Raw genomic sequence first — 20609 nt, forward strand, 5'->3', positions numbered from 1 at the left:
AATGTTTCGAAACATATCGACATATTTTTGCCACAAACATCAATTTCAATTTCTCATGGACCGTCATCTAAAAAGGATCTAGCATTAGACCATCACTAGATCTACTAATAGCACAAATTGATATCAACAAGTTCATCATAATCTATATAGGTCCTATCATTTGGTCACAATTATTACATATAATGACCCTACATCAGATCATCCATCTAGACTTAGTAGGTGATAATTGAATGAAGTGTGCCTCAACTTAGGTAGAATAAGGTCAAATTTCTTATACGGTTTCATGTTTTTAATTAATTTTATTTTAATTTGTTCTACCAATAACGGTGAAACATCACTATCGTTTTGATCATAAAAAAGTTATAAAGAGAAAAGAATAATTTGTGTTACAATAAAGCAAAATTGGTGGATAAAATCCAAGGTGGGGTGGTGCAACAACAAATAAAGATGGCTAAAACTACTATTTTATTACTTGATTAATTAGTACAAGTGCCCACCTCAATTATTTTAATTTACCAAATTAGAAGATTAACATACAAGATACAACAAGATTAGCATCATTTCAAGTACCACCAAAAACAAAAAAGAGAGACAACAAGAAAAGATCAAAGGAGGGGAGCAACAAAAACTAGCTTAGCAAACACATTAATTAAAGCTCCTCCAATTATACTACCTTTGATCTAAATCTAAGGTCATCAAATGAAAGACACATAAATTAGAACATCTTCGGATTATCTCGAGTTCTCGAGGGGCTGTTAATTTAAGATTAACATTAGAGTTAATGAGCGCGATCCTTGATGATGTCGAACCCCATCTCACTAGGTTCAGTTGCTTGGACTTCGTAATGAATTCCATCTAATGCTCTCCTTATTCCTTCCTTTGATGTTGCATACAACATTTTTGCCCTAATTCTTGATGCTGATGGTGCCCTGAAATTGTAATTATTTACAATATTAAGAACCATTGTTGTCATTTTGTGTACAAACAAACATATTTTTGTGAAAGGTAAAAAGTGCAATGTAATTTTTACGAAGTACTTGATCATGATAATATAAGCTTTTGAGCTAACTTTCGGTACTGTCGGTAATGGAATTATTTTTTATATTTTATTTAATAAATCAAAATGGTAGATATTGATATTGGTTTGAAAATAACATGATAATCGAATAAGTTTAACTCTTTCAATTTTTATGACTCCCAAAAAATATGTTCTTTTAATATCAAACCATAAATGTCATTTATCAAAACTCAATGATATAGTGATCAATGAATCTATACCACATCTCAACATGGGTTCATAACCACACATCTTTTTTAATTCTATGATGCATGTTAGCATATGCTTGCAGAGTAATAGACACATGTTAAACAAACCGTTCTTTAAATGAAAACGTGCATGGTAAAAGAGCGGTTTGATATGTTTAATTGTTCATGAACAAAATAAAATACATACAATAAAATTAAACAATCGAAACTACCCTTTTGATTATTTGAATTCATTTAAATCAAATCACATCAAATCCATCCTACTTGACAGTTGACACCCATCAGCTACCCTACAGTTTAATGAATTAAATTGTAGTATGACGATTAACTTTGCAGTAAATTTATAATTAATTAAGAAGAAATTAAAAAGAAAAAGAAAACAGAGGGAGTGGCGTAAATACCAAGCGATGAAGAAGATCTTGCTCTTACGGCAGTTATCCACGGTGACAAAATCAAAATCGAAGACGGCGTAACGGCAATCGTCGTCGGGAAGAGAGGCGGCGAGGTCGTCGTAACCTTCACCGGCGGCGCCGACCTTATCGACGGTGAAACCGCCGGACTTTTCATCGATCTTGAATACGATGTAGCGATGCACCTTCTTCCACTTCATCTCCATGAACGAGTTCTTACACTCCTCCGTTACTCTCATCCCCATTGTCGCCTGTTAATTATAATTTTAGCATTCAATTTTATGTTGGAAATTTGTAAAAATAGATTAAGTAATTAGAATTAACAAAATAATTTAAGATGAGAAAATTGTATTACCATCTTAAATGCCATAGCCATGTTGTTTTGATGGGTTGCTTTGTTCTGTTGCTTTCTCGAGTCTGAAATGAATAAGTGTTTTGGTTGAGAGTTGGATGGTAGTGATGTGGCAATGGGTTGGACTTTATATAGAAGTACTCAACTTGGTGATTATTACACTTCTCACTCTATAGTCTCTATTTATAGAGAGATTAGAGTTGGTCATGGACAGGGTCGGGCAGAATCACATGCTCTAGAGAGTCGTGTCTAAAACAAGTTCAGAAAAATTGTGATGAGTTTGAGCTCATGTCAATTAAACAGAAACAAGGTCCAAGTGCGGCTTGAGTAAGCCATGTGTTAGATATAAAAGTGACGTATTTATCCAGAAATCACTAAATTAAATAAAGTGATACAATCTATTAAGAAACAAAGGTTACTGATACATGTGTTCTCTTTAAAAGTTTAAATGAACTTATTGGAACTTAATTTTCATATTATATGTACGAGTTCATCTGATTGGAGGATTTGGAGCTGATCACCCTAATTAAACCTAAAACTTATTTATTTAAGGTGAACAATTGACACCTTAATACACTAATGTAGTTTAGGATTTTCTTTAGAAAATTAATTTTAATAAAAGAAAAGTTATTATTGAATGGTACGCTAATCAAACCGAATGACATAGTTTATGTTGAGTGCTTGTATGTAATACTCGTAGTAATAAATCAAAGGTGTATTGGGCGTGAGAAATGTGAATGGTCAACCGTGATTGCATCAAATTCAGGCAATGGGGGTGCATGATTCGTGAACAACCTACATAACTATCTCATTAACTGAGCAATTGATCTGAGCATCCACCCATCCACAGTATGTTTTACTAAGTAGTCCACGCACGTTTATACTTGACAAAGGCTAATTTGATCTGAATAATAATCTTATAGATGAATAGCCATAAAGAGAGAACCCATAAGCAAATATAAATGTGCATACTTTCTATAACACGAGTATGAGTACGAGTGCTGATATACTGATAAGATGAATTATTTCAAAGAACAGTGAGATAAATAAGTAAAGATTGATTAATGTATCATAGTCACATATCGTTTACATTAAAATTATTGTGTATATATACATTTATAATCCATTTCCAACTCACTGTATGTTAAAATAACTCCCTTTATATACATACTACGAAAAGTCATCCAATTTTAAAAAAATTTCAACCAAAAATACCCGTGTGATGAAATTATATATTTCTAAATAACAGATGTCATCGAAATCAGATATCTCTACCTATTTCTAAGGGCATTCTCCGTATTAGCTTGGCCGTCATTCCTATTATAAAAGTGTAAAAAGAAGGGTGTGTGCAGTGTAGACAAGAGGATACATAGTTTACATACAATGGATAAATCTTGGATCGCACATCAACATTCTTCTTCTATTTGTTGGAGTTGCAAAGAATGTATCCACCGATCCGCTTTACGTGAAAGTGAAGGAAATTCAGCAACAGTGCGTAATCGCCATTATTATTAATTTTTGTCTAACAACTTGGCCAGTTACTCTCCAAATGTTTTTACCGATATGTTGTGCAGCCCGATAAAAAAATATATGGACATATTGTTGCAGTAATGGAAGCCAAATCTCCATGTTTACTGGGATACTTGATAATTGTTTTATGTTTAGTATGAATTTATACTTCGTATGAGGTTACATCTCTTAGTAACAATAATACGCGTTGTATAATAGTCCATTAGAGTATCAGACTGCCTTATTTTCTTTTATTTTATGAAAATAAAGTACATTTATTCAAGAAATTAAAATTAAGTTTAAGCAAAATAAGTTGTTAAAAAAAAAAAAAAAGTTATTGACTGATATAGGCTAACCAAGTTTAATTCACGTCTATATTAAGTTCATAATCCGATTTTATACTCTTGAGAGACCAACATACTCCTAGTAGTCTCGCATGTATATTATAAATTGTGAATAGTAGATTGTACGAAGTATATTGTCGTTTATACTTTATTTTAATTAATGCAGTGTTCATGATAGAGTATAAAACCAATCATTGAACTCTAGGTAGAGTTGGTTATTTGACGTAGTTTTAAAAGTCAACGTAACAAGGTCACGGGTTCAATGAGTCTGAACCATATATTAGCTTAAACTATTGATTGATTTAGTCCTTTGGATAGTTTCACTAAACTACTCCCAAATCATACTTCGTATTAGTTAAATTATATTAATGGTTTTAAAACTTGTCAATTAGGATGGCCCAATAGAAATGAAGATAGTGCTATCTAACCATTTATGGAGCTTTTTTGGAAAAAGGTACATAGATCAATTTGGCTGTTTGTAGATGGACTAGATCACTTGCACAAGATATATACTACTTTGGCAAACGGTACATTTTTGGGGGGCAGGAAGGTTTGCATGCAATTACAGTTTTGTTGGATTCAATAAGATCGATTTCACATCCCCAAATTGCTCGATTATTTCAATGAGAATGTCAAGAAAATAAAATAAAAAGAGTTGTTTTGGGGCAAGTGGCTGTATGGCCTGTATTAACCCTGGATGGCAACTTTATCCAAAACATTGCATATATTTTTAATAACAATAATGGAATGAAGACGACTTTACTTCTACTACTAACCGCTAGTGTAATACGAAGTATAATTGATAAACGTGGAAGAGGAAACGAGAAGACATAGAATGATGGAGAATCGTGTATGAATGGAAATTTTGCAAAATCACAAGCACTAAATTCTAAGTATATGTTAAGCTTTGCATATAGTTTTATGGAAGGATGTGGATGTATGTTTATGTGTATGTGATGGGACGACAAGGCCCTCATGCATATCGGATGTTACATCTTTGCCCATCAGACCATCAACTCGATCTAGCTACAATGCTAATATTATATCGTATTATTTAGAGAATCCTATATTAATTATTGGCCAAGCTAACCTACTAATCCTTTTCCATTATCAAAATCATTGACTTAAAGAACTACTTACTAATGAATTATTAGGGTGTAGTAGTAGTAGACTAGTAGGTATATATAGAGAGAATTAATTATCTGAGCTACATATCTGTGTAAGAGCGCGTGCATGTGCACTTAACATGTGCGTGTCAAGATAAATTAATCTTTGTCCATTCTCAATAATCATGTAGATGTTAAAATAATACACTCAGTGTTTTCTTATGAATAAACTTATAAAACAACGTAAAAGTACTCTAGTAAAAAGGATAAGTCCTGAGCTCAAGGGTGTGAATGGTGATGATGGATGGATGGCTACATGGAATAAAGCTAAGCTGGCCCCATGAATTTCGCCATTAGTTTGCAGCATGTTTCTAATGGATGTAGCGAAAGAAATCGTGTTTAGTAGGCTAATTATCTCTCATTTTTCCAAGGTACATACCAAACATATGCAAATGTTTGTGAGTAGATCATGATTTGTAACCAGTCCATGGCATTATGCATTTGGAAGGCACGGTGATAGGCGAAACATCAAACATCTTGAGCTTCTTCGAATCTTATGGGTGTGACTCAGTAGTTGGAGTATTACTCGCCCTTTTTCTTCCTCATTTGACCGATTGTGAATTTGATAGGATTATATACCAATAATGGAGATCATTGAGTTATGAACTTATGACTCTCTTTTGTTTTAGTGGTGTACTCTATTCTTGCATATATGGTTAAAATGTCTTCTTCGAAATGAAAATCTACCTTCTACCTGGTACTATTATATTTTTACAAATCAAAGTGTTCCAATTTTTTTTTTTTTTTTTTTTTTTTTTTTTTTTTTTTTTTTTGTGTTGCAATTTTCACAAAACGGATGAACAAAACTTAATTTAGTTGTAATTTGTACATAGATAACCCTTATTAGAACTTATTTTTCATAAACTAAACTTATCTGAACTTAACTAAGCTTATATTGAACTTATTACACCTAAAAAAGGTGAAAATAAAGTGAACAAAACATGCCCTAAAGTGTAGAGGACTAATATGGATAAAATGACCAAACAACCATATTCAATAGATAACCATCAATAGGTGTAATGTCAGAATATGGTTTAGATATTATTAACTCTCACAATTGAAATGGAAAACATTAGGAGAGCCAATAAAATGTAGCAAAGTTGTACAACTAATTCACTCTTTTCATACTTCTTTGAAGATTACCTCTTCAATTATTCAATTTATTGTTAGAAAACTCAAATTCTACAAATGAACAGAGGATATGCACAACCCACCAAGTGTTACAAAGTGGGATAACAAATTAGAATTACAGAATACAGAGATGAAATCAAACCACACCAGAACAAAAAGACAAAAAGAAATTGGAGCATGATAATTTACACGTTGAGTGGAGGTGTTCGGATAATCCTGCTTATAGGAAGCTGAACATAAACATTATGGACTTCAGGCTTATTAACCTCTGCTCTGTCTCGGTCAATGGCATAGCATACATATATTGTGTCAATCACATCATCAAGCAGGTGCACAAAGAAACCGAGCACCACTATGAGCAGCAACCAAGCTAGGAGGGAAACGTAGTATGAATACACTCCAAGACTTGTTACACCATTTAGAATAGCACAGACCTTTAAAAAAAAAAACATTCACACATTCAGCTTTAATTGAATACAACTTAAAAAATGAGGAGCCAAAAGATGATAGCAAAACTTCATTTACCATGATTCTTACACATAACTAACAAGAGAAGCTTCTTCCTACCTTATTTTTGGGGGAAGAGGGGCGGGCCGGGGGGAATTTAAAAAAAATAAAATAAAAAAATAAAACTAGTTTTTGTATGGGGGATTTCTCATACACAGCTGATTCTGAATTTCTGACACCTGAAAATCACTCCAAAATGGAATTTGGCACTACTACTAAATGCCTGTTTAAGTTGGATTTAGGCCTGAAATTTTTATTATACAGGTTAAGATAATTGTTACTGTCCAGCTTTTCATGCTGTGGTTATTATGCCTGAAACTCATATGAAGTTTCTACAAATAACATAAATCATAATAGCTTTCTTTAAGAAACGAAAAGAAAAGCTATACGCTCCCAGTGTTCATGTTGACTTAAAAAGCAACAGAGCAGGCTAAATGAAGTATAACTACTTACCACAACAGCATATACTGCAGAAAGGACAAAGATAATCCCACCCAGTAATCGTGTAGAAATTGTCTCCACAAAAACAGCTGATAGAAGATTACGTTTCAAAAGTTCATATGTCATCCTTGCAGAAGTACAATAAGCTTCACCTGTAATAGCAGCAAAGTTGATGGTGAATTTGTTAAGAAAATCTACAGCTGCCATGAAAACTTTGACGCAGCACCGAAGGACAACATTCACAATTCCAGTAGCCTCTTCTTGTCTTGCACTATCAACAGCAGCACGCACCAAGCGGACAATAAACATTATTAAGCCGGAGAAGCATATAGTTCCAGCGGAAGGGCCAAATGCATTTCTGTAAATGTAAATAGTGGTCAGATAAAAAAACCTTGTATAATATCTGCTACACTGCACTAACACATTATTCAGATGCAATGATGTAATTGCATTTGCCTTGAAGATAATGCTGGGTTCAATGGCAGGCTGCAACAGAACCTATATATTTTCATTATCTTCCTGTATGAACTCTATAGCTAGTCTTAACTAGATCAGCTTATGTATTTCATATTTGTTCACTCTGTAGAAGACGAGAATTTGGAAGTTAACGGGAAGTAACTCAAGTAAGTCACCCAAAAAATTAACATATAAATTATTAGGTTCATAAACAACTTACGCGAGTACAAACAAAGAGACAAATATACTACTAATATAAAAATATAATTCACCCACTTTTACCAAGTAAAAAGGTTCTGTACATTTTTTTTTTTTTTTTTGAGGAAAATAGGTTCTGTACATGAGATACACGAGAAACCAAAATTTTTTTTCACCTTTTTTTTCCCTCTTTATTATGAGGCCAAGAAATAATTGCTTTAGGTATTCCAAAATACTTCCTCTTTTTATTTTAATCAAAACTCTGTAACCCAATATATTTTACAGATGTTTCTGGGAGCTTTCATTTCTGAAACACATGCCAACTACAGGAACATTCCCATGAGTCAAATCTCAAATCCTTTCATGTTGATCATCTAAACCATAGATGACACTGAACCAAGAAGGCTCAGCCTAATAATAAGCTTATGGACCACGATTGAAGAATACACCCATGATACCCTTATAAGGTCCCAGGAAAAAAAAAAAAAAAAAAGGATAATTCCTCCTAGGGCTCTTTGTCATAAACTCATAGGGAACACAGGTTAAACTAAACCAATATTATTTTTTCAAACAAACCTATAAGAGAGTCGACACAATTGCTGTGAAAACTAAAGAATTTCAGCAAATTTTAGAGGAAAGTCTTCCAGATACCTCAATCTGTCAGGGTCCACAAGCCAAGCAAGCCGAAAAAAAAAAGTAAAAGCTATATTGCATTTTAAGGCTAGATTGAGGGCGAACTGCAATTCCATTGCCTGACGCCAAAGGCCATGTATGCAACAAAATTTACTCCAAAGAATAACATAAAGTTTGGGGAACACAAAGTGGAAAGCCGTCTAATTTCACAAGCATTCTCCATAACAGACCCAGATTGCTCCTATAGCCCATTTCTCAGATCAACACACAGAAGTGTGACACACCTGCAAGAATTAAGGGATACTATATGGACCAAAATTCAAGAGAAGCCTCCAATTGTCCATTTGTTGGTCAATGTCCACTAAGTGAGTGTATGACACTGAACGTATACTCCCTCTGTCCCTATTTTTTCGCCCCATTTGACTGTGCACACAGTCTCCAAAACGCTTTTTAAAATGTCTATATCTTTATTTTCATACACGTAAAAATTATAAAAACATAATATTAATAAAGTATACAATGAGACGAATCTAACAAGACCACTCATGACTATATTATCTTTTATACATTAACGGTAATTTATGGTCAAAGTTTTCGAAATTTGACCCAAAAAATGGCAATGGGGTAAAAATAAAGGGACGGAGGGAGTAATTGATAGCACAACCAACATCAACAATGACCATCACTGTTGCACGCATAAAATCTTAATTGGATTCCTAGGATCCTCCCCACAACTTTAAGTCCCAAGCATCACAAAGGAATCCCTACAATTTCCCGAACAAGCTTGATTATCGCAAGTAAAAAGCAAACCCACTTGGTAGAACGGAGTAGCCTCAACACTAACTACTTAATTAAAGTTTATATTCGACAGCACCAAGCTCCAGTGTGATAGGGTCAGCTAATTTGGCACTATCTACGTATTGTAGTCAGGTAGCAAAATCAAAAACGATTAACAAATTAATAATAACAAAGAAGCAGTCAATTATTCAAATTGTATGCTAACTTTTACACCAATTCCAAGCTAGCTCTTTCAAATCAAAGTAAATATCATGAACACAGAAACATAGATAAGTAATAAAGCGCCCTAATAAATGATATTACAAGTAACAGAGCTAAATTGGGGAGACTAACTGATGTTCTCTTGGACTAAGAATGGTAAATAAGCAAATAACTTATTGCAAGACCATATAGGAAAGATGAATCTTTTTTATTTTTATCAATTTACCTAAATATTCAAAGAAACAGTCAGCTGGACATGATAAGATAGGGTTTTTAAATTTCTTTTTTACTCCATTACAGGAGTATACAAGTGCCCTTTTCTTCACTAAATACAAGAGAAAAGAAAATTAAGCATTTCTTAGCAACATAATCCCTTAGATTAGATGTGCAAATAGTCCAAGTTAATTTTGTAAATAAACACATCTGATAAGTAAAGACATAAAAAAAAATGAGATCATAAGTGCATAATCATAAACAAAATAAAGGTCTAAGAATTTTATTTTTTTATTAAAAAATATATATCATGCCATCAAGCTATCACACCCTCATGCTACTCACGACTAAACAGCACCACCCAAGAAAATGTGTTTGTACCTATCTTTCCTAGAGATAAGAGCAGCACCAAATGTCTATGGAACTATCCTCCACACTTCAGTTTTCCAGCCTTCATTCATCACTTTTTCCAAGCCAAATGAAGATATTTGGCATAATGAGTTTACAAGCTTACAGCCAACTTATCAGAAATAAGGCTAAGAAAATGTTCTTCAAAGAAAGAACCCAAGGATACAAGCGAAAGAGATTATAAATATACTGATCCTCCTCCTGACAAAAATTATGGTATCCAAAAAGACTAAAGTTCAAAAAAAAAAAAAAAAAAAAAAAAAAAAAGCTTTTGCCTTCAAGAGAAGCTTTCATCTTCCATAAATCATAAGCAGAGAGGCTCCATAATTTTTCTCAGGAAAGTTACAGAATTCTTGAAAAGAAACAAATCCCTCTTATCATGCCGCCAAAACATAACGTCATTTTGCCAAAGAAAAATCTAAAAAAATTCTTCATAAGCTTAAGACTAGTTATCTTTCTAAAAATTCTAACCATTAGGAATTTAGGATGTCTAGGAAAAGAAATAATTGAATGCTTGTTTTAACATCCAACACTAACACCACTTCAACTGCAGCCACCTTATGGGAATTCATAATGAATCTAAGCTGAACCTCACACTAGGGTAATGCTACACCAAAAACCTTGAACCGTTATTACCAATTGAGGACTTGAAAACACCCTACCTTCATAACATTACGATGGAAATTAATATGCCTGCACCATGAGAGGAAGAGAGGCTCCATCAGACCACTACCCAAGACCTCATTACATTATATATGAACCCGATGACATCCTAGCAGAATAGCTCACATTCAGTTACTAATTGAGGACTTGAACACCCTACCTTCATAACATCAAATGGAAATTAATACGCCTACACCATGAGAGGAAGAGCGGCTCCATCAGACCACTACCCAAGACTTCATTACATTATATATGAACTTGATGACATCCTAGCAGAATAGCTCACATTCATTTGCAAACCTCCAAATCACTTTTGCCTTAATAGTACTAAGACCTCAAACGAATTGAGCTGACACTTTCCCACTTAAATTCATGAAAGATTGGTCAGACTAGTTATTTACTAACCCATAGTACATATAGTTCAATTTGTTTTAGCTATGAAATCACAGTAGCCAAAAAAAAATCCAGAAGTGTTCGTGGACACAAACAAAAGGCTCTTCTTACAGACTCCTTGAGAACGACAAGATTTTTATGCTAGTAAATGCCCAGAGCTTCATGTTAGACTAAGGAATCATATGACAAAGTACACTGAGACCCTAAGGGAGCATTTGATACAAAAATTGGAAACGGAATGGAAAGGAAACATTTTTTTTTTGGGTTGGGGGGGGGGGGGTGGTTTAACCATGTAAAGGAATCACTTAACTTCTTCTCTTCTTGTTTGAGGAGGGTAATGGTAATTGATACCTTAGGTTTTAGAGAGATAACAATTAGGTAACCTCTTTAACCAAACACACGGTAACAATAATGGTTTATTGATCTGTTTCCACCAAAACAATACCCTTACCAAACATGCTCTAAAAGGATGTCTAATTCCAGTAAAACCAGTGCTTCTTGGCTCACCGGAGCCAAGGAAAATCCACAAAGAAAAGGATATCAAACTACAAGTCTACAACCTTGAACTAGAAGTATGCATAACAACTATCAAACTCCATCACTACTTAGTCTCCATTGCTTTCTTGTTGTCCGCCTGAAGATATGAATATTTCCTTCTTTTTGTTGGGTTTCAATAGATAATTTTTTATTAAACAAAAGTTTCAATAGATGATTTGATCACAGGAAAGTGACCTCTTATCTCAGCCCCCCTTAACCAAAAGACAACGATACAAATCAAGCCATGTTCAAACTTACATACCAATTGCTAAGACCTCTAACCTTTAATCCATGATTCTCAACAATATTATCTAGATGTAGCATGTAGGAAGTCTAGAAACTGCAATATACTTCATTAAATTAAAGAAGAGTTCCTGTGCATCACTTAAAGATGATTTATTTGAATGATGCAATCATATTCCCAACTGGCAACACTTTAGCTCCAGCTTAACAAGTGATCATTAGCAAAGCCAAACACATACTACAGCCTGCAGTTGGGTTTTGAACTTTTGAATGTACACTTTGATAAACGATCATGAACACAATTTTATAAGGATTGAAGACTTCCTATGTTTGGAGTTCACTAAGTATCATACATAAAGAACTACATGAACTACATGAATATCAATAAATTTAAGGAGTGAAGGGAAAGTACCTCAACGAACTTCTGATCTTTCGTTTTGGTGTTGAATCATCCTTGGAGAAATACCACTGAGCAATAGTTCCACTAACCACATAAGCCTTAGTTTCCAACATCACAGTCGCTGACCACAACATAGTCAATATAGCCAATGCATAATAAGCTCCCACCCAACTATCCTGCTTCCAAGCACAATGATAGTCTCCCTTGGATTCACGAGGCACAATCTTCCCATTATACCTCGCGAACACCAAGAACACGACAATTGGCACATAATAAGCTAGCAACCCAAGTTTCAAACATGGAACAACACCAAACAATCCCAAATTCCTCGAAAGCGCATCAGATGCAATACCAATTATGTTAATAGTCAACTCGATTCGATGCCAATTGATCACGAAAATCCACACAATAACCCCAATCACCAAAAAGACAAACAACAACACCAGTATCCTATATGCAAGAGGCAATGCATCACTACAAGAGGAGCTAATAGTGCAAGCAACAAACCAGTACACATTTACACCAATAGGAATCACAATAAAGAAAGGAAGTGAAACATAAACAAGCTGCTTAGTGTAATGCTTAAGCAGCAACAACACACCCCATACAATTGGTAAACTCAATACAAAAGTAATCACAAGTACCCAAATCAATCCTCTTACAAAACTACTACTATTAGAATACCTAAAATTAGAAAGCCCATCAAAATTAGAAAACCCATAAAATTTGGGGAAAGACCCATGATTAGAAATGGGGGTTTTGACACAAGATGATGAAGTGGGGTCATAGGAGAAGGAAGAGAGTGAAGAAAAATTAGAATTATGATGGACAATTGAGAAAATACCAAACCCAAAAGTGCAAATTGCGAAGAGAAGAAAGAGGATCAGGAAAGGTAAGTCTTTGAAAGTTCTAGGACCATAATTGTAGGCGATTTGAAGGAATTGGGTACGATCGGAATCAGATTGAGGTGAAGCTTGTTGTTGTTGAGGGTGATATTCTTCAATTGGAGATGAAAGGTAGGGTTTTGAGAGAAGGGGTTGAGTTGGGGAAGATGGGGTGTCATAAAGATTGGAGCTTTTGCTGGGTTCTTCACTGGAAGCCATTGTTGGAGACTGAAAAAGGGGAAATTAGGTTGAATAAGAAGAAGAAAAGTTGGTGGAAAATGATGAGAGATGAGAAGGGGAGAACATTTCGGGGGGGTGGTGGGGGGGTTTGACTAAATTGAGGAAGCTGAGACAAGAAAGAAAGAAGAGCAGGGGTGGGACTTTTCAAACCGAACCGTGAAACCGCCCGTTACCGAACCGAACCATCACGGACCGATCCGTTTATAAACCGATAAATGTAAACCGAAAACCGAACTGAACCGTTCAATATCAAACCGAAACCGAATTGAACCGCTCAATGTCAACCCGTTACGGACCGTAAACCGATAACAAACCAAACTGCGCAAATCCGAACCGAAACGAAACCGAACCGAATGGTTTATAAACCCGTTAATGACCCGAACCGTTTATAAACCGAAACCGTTTAAACCGAAAAAAAAAACCGTTTAAACCGAACCATTTGTAACCCGCTAACCGTTTAAACCGACCCGTTTATGAACCGAAACCGTTTAAACCGCACGTATAAACCGAACCGTTATAATCCGCTAACCGTCTAAACAGAACTGCCATAACCCGTTAAACCGTTAAAATCGAACTGTTTTCGAATCGCAACCTGTTTAAACTTATCCAATTACAAACTGCTTAATTCAAATTGAATTATTTACAACCTAAATGGCTAAATAGTAAATACAATTAAATAATTAATGTTAATAAATGTAGATCTAATCAAACGGCTTAGGTTTATACAAAGGTTTATATCACCTAGATCTAGGCCAACGACATTATTAATATCGTTTTAGATTACTTATTTATTTTAATTACAAGATATATCATTTATATCTTTTCATTCCAGTAATAAAGTCCACCCAAATTATCTTCATTGTTCCTTGATATTCATGATCATCCAATAAGATAACATAAGATTGGAGATAAATAACATTAAAATTAGAGTAATATCAACAAGCAATTAAAAAAAGTCACCATTTTCATTGATTAAAATTCACAATACATATACCAATACATAATGAAACTACTATCACTACTACCCAGATTAGATTTCAGATTTACCAACTGAAACATCATCAAGTTTAGGGTTGCAAAAAATGATACATGATAAGATGAAGGGAGGAGTGAGAATGTGAGTGATTTGGGAGCAGAATCTTGAAGCAGAATCTTGAAGCAGCAGCCCAGCACCCAAGAGCAGAGGAAATAGCAGCAACAAGCAGGAACCAGCACACGCAATAACAGATCAACAACTTATCCGAAGCAAGGAATAATATAAGCAGAAGGGACTCAACAGGAACTTATTTTTGTTTTTCAAAATTGCTCTCAGATTTACGTTTCTCGTATCATCACTGAGCAATGGCTGTTTTAACTTAAAACTTGAAAAATGCTGCCAGCAAGTACATATACATTGAAGTCTCAACATAAATGACAAGGGCAGCGATGATTCAAGAAAAATTAAAACAGCAAGCATAAGAAACAGCAGCAACAAAACTTATCATAAATTCATAACACAAAAGGCAGCAACACAGCACCTCAAGCTGGCAGGAGGCAGGAACCAGCTCATGCAGGCAACAATATAGGCAATAACAACTCAGCAGAGACAACAACCAAAAGGCAAAAGCACTACCAGCAGGCAGCAGCTCATAACAAGTTCAAGCAACTTCAAAATTATAGCTTTTGTTTTTTTTAAAATTTCTCTCAGATTTACAAGTTGAAGTACCCGCTTTACCAGGTGCTTTATATTCTTTGCCACACAAATTACAACGAGCATAATCAACATTTTCATTACCTATCGTCTTTACAAAAAAAGTGTAATGCTTCCATATACCTGCGGTTCTTTGACGTTTATTAACAGAAGGATTGATAGTGCCGGTATTACTAGCATCATCAACCGAGACAGAGGCAGCTTGAGAGCTAACAGTATCAAAATTTGATTGCCTCTCATAGTCAAATTCATCATACTCGCGAGACATGACTGAAACAAAAAAAAAACAACATTTATAACTTATAAGTACCAAATTAAGTGACAGATTCTACTAATAGTGAGCAATTAAGCATGCATTGTCTCATGTGACTGACACTGAAGTCACGACAGTGAATCCTATTCACTCAATACCAAAATTCAACTAAATAGATAGTTCATATTTCAGAATTTTATTTGCACTAGTCAATGTTTCAAAATTCAGAATTATACAACAAACGTGATTACAACATATATCCTAACAGAATATAGAAAGTTATATACGATACAGTCACATATGTGTACATTTTAAGTACTAACTTTAAGCCAATCATATACAATGCTTGTATTCCAACAATATGGGTTAAAAATATAAAGCTAAAATCCCAATAAATAAACAATGCATGTATTCCAACAATAATAATCACATAATCTGAACAACCCATCATCATTACTTTTAAATCGAGCATAATAAACAACAAAACAGCACAAATCTACCATTTTCCCGTAAAAAACAAAAATACAATCAACAACAGATTTTACTCATTTTAGGCATATTTCGACTATATTCAAGCAAGAACAACAACAATAATCAAATACAAAAACAGAAAAACTGTATTAAAAAAAAAAAAAAGGAAAAAGTAATTACCTTTGACAGCTTGAAGGAGATTTGAAGATGGAGAACTACCTGAACTGGAGATCAAAAGAAAAAATCAAGAATGTAGATTATCAGAACTTGAAATAAATTAAAAAACCGAAACGAAAACGAAAAAAATCGAATAAATTAACAAAAAAATTACCTTAGGGTTTGACGGCTTGAAGGAGAGGAAGATTTGAAATCAGAAATCAGAAATCAGAACTTAGATCCAAAACAAAAATGAAACGAAAACAAAAACCCTAAATAAACAAACCGAAACAAAAACGAAAAAAATCAAAACGAAAACAACAAAAATTAACAAAAAAACGAGAATGTAAAGCGAGAAATCAGAAATGTAGATCCAAAACACAAATGAAACGAAAACAAAAACCCTAAATAAACAAACCGGAACAAAAACGAAAAAAATCAAAACGAAAACAACAAAAATTAACAAAAAAACGAGAATGTAAAGCTAGAAATCAGAAATGTAGATCCAAAACACAAATGAAACGAAATTGAGCTTGAGATTCTTGATAATTTCAGAACGAAAGAGTGAGAAACTGAGAAGTTAGAGAGAGAAACTATGACAGATTGTGAGATTGAGAGAGAAACGGCTGAATGAGTGAATGAGAATGGCTGAGAGAGTGAGAGTGGGTTTTTTTTTCTAGGTTTAGGTTTTACTTCAGTTGATCTAACCGTCCATATTCAATCTCAACATCTAAGTTAGATCTAACCGTTCATTTTTTTTTTTTTTTGTAGATTCTAGAATATTCATCTAGATCTAACGGTCTAGATTTTCTTTGTGCTTTTCTAGGTCTTTTTGACCGTTTTTTTTAATTATTTATTATTATTATTATTGTTAGTATAATTATTTGTTAATATTATTATTACTACTAGTTTACTACTACTATTATTATAATATTATTATAATAATAATTATTATTATTACTATTATTATTATTATTATTATTATTATTATTATTATTAGTTTATTACTTATAAGTTATAAATTGTAAGAAACGCAAATGTTTCAAAATTGAAATTGATTCAATACGACATAGTTAATGACTTAATGAGTTAATGGCTTAATGCTCATCAATATGACAATATCTGACATCTGTGAGTCTGTGATTGTATATCAGTATATATAATAAACTATAAAACTAATAATAACTTAATAAGTAATAATACTAATAACTAATAAAGTAATGAAAATCTAACCATTGTTTTTCATGGGCATTCAATCTAACCGTTGTATATTTGACTATTCGTACATTAGTATTGCATAATGCTTTCATCACCACTTTAATTAGTGATTTCGTGATTTCGTCCATTTAACTTATTAAGTTGTTTGAGTTAGTAATCTAAATAAAGTAACAAACTAAATAACGAATCCATTTAATCTCGTGTAAGTTATAATTTATAAGAAATGCAATGTTTGGAAATGGAAATTGATTCAATACGATATTGTTAATGTATATGTAATTATATTATTATGTATATGATGTATATCATATCGTACGAATGTACGGTTGGTATCATTATCATACTATCATAAGTATCATTGTCTCATTGAATTATTGGTATGTACTATAATCGATAAACATATTTAGTTATTTACATATCTGATCATTAAAACTTAAAAGTTTAAAACACTTGTTGATCAATCTAATTGAATACTTGTACATTCTTAATTATCGATTTATCGTATTATAAGTATCAACTCATTAAATCATGGTCATGATTTCGTGATTTCGTCCATTTAACTTTTTAAGTTGTTTGAGTTAGTAATCTAAATAAAGTAACAAACTAAATAACGAATCCATTTAATCTCGTGTAAGTTATAATTTATAAGAAATGCAATGTTTGGAAATGGAAATTGATTCAATACGATATTGTTAATGTATATGTAATTATAGATTAATTATTATGTATATCATATCGTACGAATGTATGGTTGGTATCATTATCATACTATCATAAGTATCATTGCCTCATTGAATTATTGGTATGTACTACAAATCTACAATCGATAAACATATTTACATATCTGATTATTAAAACTTAAAAGTTTAAAACACTTGTTGATCAATCTAATTGAATATTTGTACATTCTAATTATCGATTTATCGTATTATAAGTATCAACTCATTAAATCATGGTCATGACGCGATCTTTAAAACAATCATGAATTCAATTCATGACCCAAACCGCTTATAAACCGAACCGACATGATCCAAACCGTTCATAAACCGAACCAATTGAACTGTGTAAACCCTCTACTAAACCGGCCCATTTAAAACTGAGCCGACATGATTCGCACCGTTTATAAACCGAACCGATATTGATCCGGGTAAATCCGCCCCTAAACCGACCCATTTCAAACCAAACCGGCTTGATCCAAACCGTTTGTAAACCGAACTGACATTGACCCGGGTAAACCCGCCCCTTAAACCGACCCGTATCAAACCGAACCGACATAATCCGAATCGTTTATAAACCGACCCGCTTATGACCCAAACCGAATTTAAACCGCAAAGAAATAAACCGAAACCAAACCGAGCCGTGACTAACCCAAACCGAACCAAACCGACCCGCCAGCTAAACTAAACCGTTTCAATCCGAACCGCTCCAAACCGAAACCGACTCAAACCGAGGTCAAACCGAACTGCCAGACCGAAGTCCCACCCCTAAAGAAGAGTGTATATCGTGGTTGTTTGAGGATGACAACGATGATCGATTACTGCTAAGATTACTCAGATGTGAGAATGTGGAAAGACGACAACTAAACGACCCCGTTATGACTTATTGTGTTCTCGAATGATTGGATACTTTCACGGCCCGTTTTGTAGGTAGTTTTAAAGGGAATATCCTCCATATTGTAACATTATTCATATATGGATTTTTGGTCGAAAAGTACCTACTAAAACTCATATTTTGTGAGAAACTACCTAATTAAAAAAAAAATTGTAAAAAACTAAGTAAAATGTTGTATAAAATACTACATTTGGTCGGATGTCCACCATTGACCCAACTCAAAACACCCCCGAAGCCCCCGCTTTCATCCCAAAACCAACATAACCCACTTAAAACTGCCTTCACCACGCTGAAACCACCCTCCAACACCAAAACCTCCTCCTCTTACCCCAAAAACCACCATCCCGTAGACCGAAACTACCCCACCAACTCGGAATATCCCTCCCAACCACCCTCGAAATAACCTTACTACTTTGAAAACCAACCCTCGCAGTGGTTTCAGGGTGTTTGTAGGTGGGTCAACACTAGAAATTTTTTTCAACAGTAGATATTCGGCTACAGTTAGTATTTTACAACATTTTATCCTTTTTTAGATAGTTTCTTACGACTTTATAAGATAGTTTTGCACAAAATCTTTTATTAGGTAGTTTCTCACAAAATCTGGGTTTTATTAGGTAACTTTCTCACAAAAATTCCTTCATATATCCACTTTATATAGTTTTAATGATTTGCCTCGATTTATACCGGCTTACCCAATTTTACTTTTTGCAATATTCATCCATCACAAATTTTCGTATACGGCCTGTTGCACCGTGCGGCCTGCTATACAAAAGGGGCCCAGCCTTCTTTAAGGCCCAAAAAAAATAACAGACCCTTTTCTATCCCGTTTTCCGTTATTTTCAAACAACCGTTTGATTTGAATTTCGCAAACTAGGCTTTTTAGTTTCCTTCCTCTTTTCCCAAACCGCCATTAATTTTGTCACACTACTAGAAATAGGTCGTTTTCCGACGGAACGGTTCCGACGGACCTAAATTCCGTCGGAAAATTTGAACTTTCCGACAGAATTAGGGTCAGTCAGAAAATTCCGTCGGAAAAGGTACGGTACGACGGAAAATCCGTCGGAATATTTGCGATGGAAATTAATTCCCTCGGAAATATAGGCTTCCGACGGAAAATTCCGTCGGAAAGTTAACTTTCCGGCGGAAATAAAATCCGTCAAAAGTTTCAAAGGGAAAATTCCCTCGGAAATCCCAAATTTTCCGACGGAATTAAATTCCGTCGAATCCGTCGGAATCTTAATTAAAAAAAAACTCTTTAAAACCCTAATACAACTCCCACCCCCTTTCACTTTCCGCCTCTTTCTCTGTCTTTCCCCTTTTTCTTTCTCCTTCCTTATCTCCTTCCTTCTCTTTCCTTCCTTCTATTTCCCGCATCTTCCCCTTCTCCTTCTCTTCCTTCTCTCCTCTTTCTAACCACTGCTCCTTCTCTCCTCTTTCTTCTCGCCTCTTGTTCTTTCCCCTCTTTCTCTTCCTGTTTCCACCACCGTGACGAACACCGCAACAGCAACAATAAGAACCGCCAACAGCATCGACAACGGCGTTAAGAAAAGTGGCGCAACAACACGGTTACCACCACCACTGCGCAACCTTGTTTTGATTATTTTAAAGGTTTTTTAGGCCAAATTTGACCATTAAAAGCCTAGATCTAGACTTTACATGGCCGAATTTGACCTTGTTAAACCGTTTTCGTGGTGAAATTCGAACCCATTTCAATTAATAAGGTATGTTTTATTACTTAATTTTTCGATTTTCTGGTTTTTTTTCTTTGTTTTTTTTTAAATTTTTGGGTGTAAAGTTGTTGTGTGTACGTGTGTGAT

At 34.2% G+C, this 20609-nt stretch overlaps 3 protein-coding genes across 3 annotated transcripts; all 3 read right to left on the minus strand.

The window, feature by feature from the left end:
• Positions 1–442: 442 nt before the first annotated feature.
• On the minus strand, positions 443–2180 carry LOC110718545 (actin-depolymerizing factor 5-like). Its single transcript, XM_021897393.1, has 3 exons — positions 2032–2180; positions 1668–1927; positions 443–929 (listed from the first exon to the last, which is right to left on the minus strand). The coding sequence occupies exons 1-3, from the start codon at positions 2050–2052 to the stop codon at positions 779–781; spliced, it is 432 nt and encodes a 143-aa protein (XP_021753085.1). The 5' UTR covers positions 2053–2180; the 3' UTR covers positions 443–778.
• Positions 2181–6023: 3843 nt separating this feature from the next.
• LOC110718544 (CTL-like protein DDB_G0274487) lies at positions 6024–13514 on the minus strand. The gene is made up of 3 exons (XM_021897392.1): positions 12282–13514; positions 7139–7484; positions 6024–6612 (listed from the first exon to the last, which is right to left on the minus strand). Exons 1-3 carry the CDS (start codon positions 13370–13372, stop codon positions 6364–6366), a joined length of 1686 nt encoding a protein of 561 aa, XP_021753084.1. The 5' UTR covers positions 13373–13514; the 3' UTR covers positions 6024–6363.
• A 1397-nt stretch (positions 13515–14911) lies between these two features.
• LOC110718934 lies at positions 14912–16023 on the minus strand. Its single transcript, XM_021897872.1, has 3 exons — positions 15988–16023; positions 15054–15353; positions 14912–14916 (listed from the first exon to the last, which is right to left on the minus strand). The coding sequence occupies exons 2-3, from the start codon at positions 15349–15351 to the stop codon at positions 14912–14914; spliced, it is 303 nt and encodes a 100-aa protein (XP_021753564.1). The 5' UTR covers positions 15352–15353; positions 15988–16023.
• Positions 16024–20609: the final 4586 nt, after the last annotated feature.

The sequence above is a fragment of the Chenopodium quinoa genome, unplaced genomic scaffold, assembly GCF_001683475.1.
Source record: "Chenopodium quinoa cultivar QQ74 unplaced genomic scaffold, ASM168347v1, whole genome shotgun sequence".
In the NCBI taxonomy this organism is placed as follows: domain Eukaryota; kingdom Viridiplantae; phylum Streptophyta; class Magnoliopsida; order Caryophyllales; family Amaranthaceae; genus Chenopodium; species Chenopodium quinoa.